Source organism: Fulmarus glacialis, unplaced genomic scaffold (assembly GCF_000690835.1).
Source record: "Fulmarus glacialis isolate BGI_N327 unplaced genomic scaffold, ASM69083v1 scaffold1831, whole genome shotgun sequence".
Classification (NCBI taxonomy): Eukaryota; Metazoa; Chordata; class Aves; order Procellariiformes; family Procellariidae; genus Fulmarus; species Fulmarus glacialis.
In genome coordinates, this window is record NW_009194469.1 from 20,694 (window position 1) to 23,652 (window position 2,959).

At 58.5% G+C, this 2,959-nt stretch overlaps 1 protein-coding gene across 1 annotated transcript in view; it reads right to left on the minus strand.

The window, feature by feature from the left end:
- PHKA1 (phosphorylase kinase, alpha 1 (muscle)) overlaps positions 1-2,616 on the minus strand; it is a gene marked incomplete at its 5' end in the record, with an annotated part of 17,914 nt that extends 15,298 nt beyond the window's left edge. Inside the window, 6 exons of the mRNA XM_009587757.1 lie at positions 279-424; positions 539-637; positions 1,077-1,157; positions 1,366-1,448; positions 1,824-1,992; positions 2,569-2,616. Of these exons, the coding sequence (XP_009586052.1) occupies positions 279-424; positions 539-637; positions 1,077-1,157; positions 1,366-1,448; positions 1,824-1,992; positions 2,569-2,616 (626 nt within the window). The remainder of the gene's footprint in view (positions 1-278; positions 425-538; positions 638-1,076; positions 1,158-1,365; positions 1,449-1,823; positions 1,993-2,568) is intronic.
- Between the last annotated feature and the right edge of the window lie 343 nt (positions 2,617-2,959).

Genomic DNA, 2,959 nt, shown 5'->3' on the forward strand with positions numbered 1-2,959 from the left:
GAGGTACCTTGTACCTTCAATGCAGAAGCATGGCAGGGTCTCCTCCAGTCAAATACCCCCTCACTTGCTCACCTAGTGCTCAGGCACCACAATCACAGCCTAGGACCACAGCACACAGGACTGTTTCTTTGCACACCCCTGCCACAGGTCACGGAGACTGGGAGAGGACATGCCCCAGCACCCCCTCCCCGAGCACGTTTTTGGGGAGAAAAGGGCTACAACAGTTTGGACTGCAGCTGTCTCCCGGGAAGAGCGAGACAATGGCAGAGCCGCTCACCTGCAGCTTCATGATGATCTCTTGCTTGGTGATTTCCACCAGCTCACTGTCCTCCACAGCGAACGCCGGGTAGGAGATGACAGAGAGCACGCTGGCATCCACCTCCTTGGACGTGGAGGCCCTGGGCAGCATCGAGTGGAGGATGGACTGGGCAAAGGGGAAAGAAGGGTGGTTAGGTTGCCAGGCTGGGCATCGTTCACACCACAACCCTAGCAGATCATAGTTCATCCTGTAATGGTGTAAAGCCCGTGCAAGTCTCACCTGGCAGTGCTGCACCTCGTCTGACAGCACCCGTATCACCGACTGCGGGCCTCCCTTTGCTCCAAAGAGATCCAGCTCATCCAGTGCCTCCAGGGCAGCCTGCAAGCAGGGCGAGACTCAAAGCGGCGAGTCCTCCACCATGCTGCTCATCTGTAAGAGCTCTCACCCCGTGCCAGCCCCTCTGTATAATGCACTGCCTAAATTTAAACAAATTTAAACCCTGCTGTGGCTGCAGAGCACCCCTGGTCAGAATGTGACCACATCTCCGAAGCCACAGGTAGCCAGACATCAACAGGGCCCTGGACATTTCTGCCACACACCCCAATTAATTTCTCACTCCCAGTTCAGGCAAAACTCAGGCAAGAGGGGCACAGTTTTATCCCAGCACACAAGGAGAAAAGTCTTCCTCCCCAGGAACCTATCACTGCATGGGGCATTGAGCCTCAATAGTTCAACATGCCCAGCCTTCCCTGTAAAAAAAGCAGCACGGGGCCACCGGTGCTCCCTGGCACCTGCCCAGCACCCCTCCCCGGCTCACCTTGGCCATGCCGACAGAGCTAGCATTCAACTCGGTGATGCCCTGGTTTGTCTTGTCCCCGCGCTCCCATATCCCGAAGTCCTGTGCAGAGGCAGCGGCACATTGGAGAAGGCAGCGGTTCACAGCACACCCAGAAAGCCTTCAAATCCCACCCATTGGTGGTGCTCCCAACAGGCACTATAGGACTCTGCCCTGCAGGGCTCAGGAGGAACCCACAGCTGCCCCTATACACCAGCCCACCACCTGCACACCTGGGGCACACTCCCCTTCCCCAGCATGGGCTACCCACCGCGGTTTTGTAGGCTGCTTCGATGTAGAACACAAGGTTCTGGATAAAGTTGACTTCATCCAGGCTGTGAATTATGTGGAGGCCTGAGGCAGGGGGAGGAATTAATGTTAGTCGCTCCAAGCCCACAGTCATCCCTAGGAAGGGGCTGCAGTAACCCAGGCCGGACCCCTCCTCCTCACTGCATGCCTGCCCCGTGGCAGCCATGTCCTGGCTAGCTCCCGTCCCCACTCCCACCTCCCTACGGCAGCTCTGGGGCTTCAGGCAAACAGGGGCTCTTAGAGAGATGGACATCGAGGGACCCAAATCCACCTCGGGTGCTGCGAGTCTAAGAAAACAGTGAGGTCAGGGAGGCTATTGCAGCAGCTTGGCACCCAGGAAGTTGCACCCAAACTGAGAACGTGAAGAGCCCTGCAGATCGGCATTCTCAAAGCTGAAATGGCATCCCCCAGCAGCGTCACCTGAGGCTGTCATTTGCGCCAGCATGAGCAGGTAGAGGGAGGTGGCGTCCATCTGCAGGTGACCCCACTCGTGGTCCCCCACCACGGTGGCACAGGTGTGGGTGTTGTACTTGGCATGCAGGCAGTCCCTGGTGCTCTGGCTGTACTTGAACGCCTCCACCTTGTCCACCTTGAGAAGGGCAAGGAGATGCAGGGGTTCGTCAAACCCTGTCTCCAGAGAAGTCTGGCAGCCCCGGAGCCAAGGGCTGCCCCATGCCGTCAGCCCAGCACGTGGAGCCATGCCTGGCAGGGCAGAAATCCTACAGTCCCCAGGCTAAGCCCCTCCATGCACCAAGGCAGTGAGTGCAGGCTCACATGCCACCCTAGTGCAGGGCTGCAGCCGTGGAGGGCCCACAGCCACAGCTGCACCGTGTGGAGAGAAAAGGGTCACCCGTGTGGAGAGAAAAGGGTCACCCCAAATGCCCTCATGGAGAAGAGCTGCGGCGTCCCAGCACCAGCCAGGCCACAAGACAGGGAGCAGCTGGCAAAGGCTCCACTGGCCACCAGCCCACAGTACTGGGACTTCCATCACACCAGGGACAGATGCCAAGTCAGAGCTTATTTCAAGATTTGCTGGAATAGGACCTTCCCTCTGCTCGTCACGGAAGGCTGGGGAGAGCGGGCACAGATGGGACCAATAGTCTTTGTGGCAGAGCTGGGCTTTGAGGAGACGGCTCAACTCTCGGGGGCACTCCCCAGCCCCTACCTGTCTCATCATGCACTGAAGCAGTCCCCGCATCAGCTTCACCACGCTCTGTAGGAACAAGGAAAATAGCTTTGTTAATCTCCATGCAGCCAGGAGAAGCCCTGACTCAGGATCAGCTGGCCGCTGACCTTTGCAGGGCTCCAGCGTCTGTAACCAGAGCCCCTGCTCACATTTCCATGGCTCCTGCTCCCTAGGCAACAGCAGAGGGAAGCAAGATTTCTTGGCTTGCCAGCAAGGCCGAGCTGCTGTGCTATGCAGGGGGAGGGAGGGCATGGCCGCAGGACACAGCTCCCCAGCGCTTGGGAGAAGGGCTGCGTCCCCAGATCACCACAGAGCCAAAGGGCTGGACCCTCCTGCTGAGCTCCAGCATGCTCTGGGAGGAGTGGGCTTT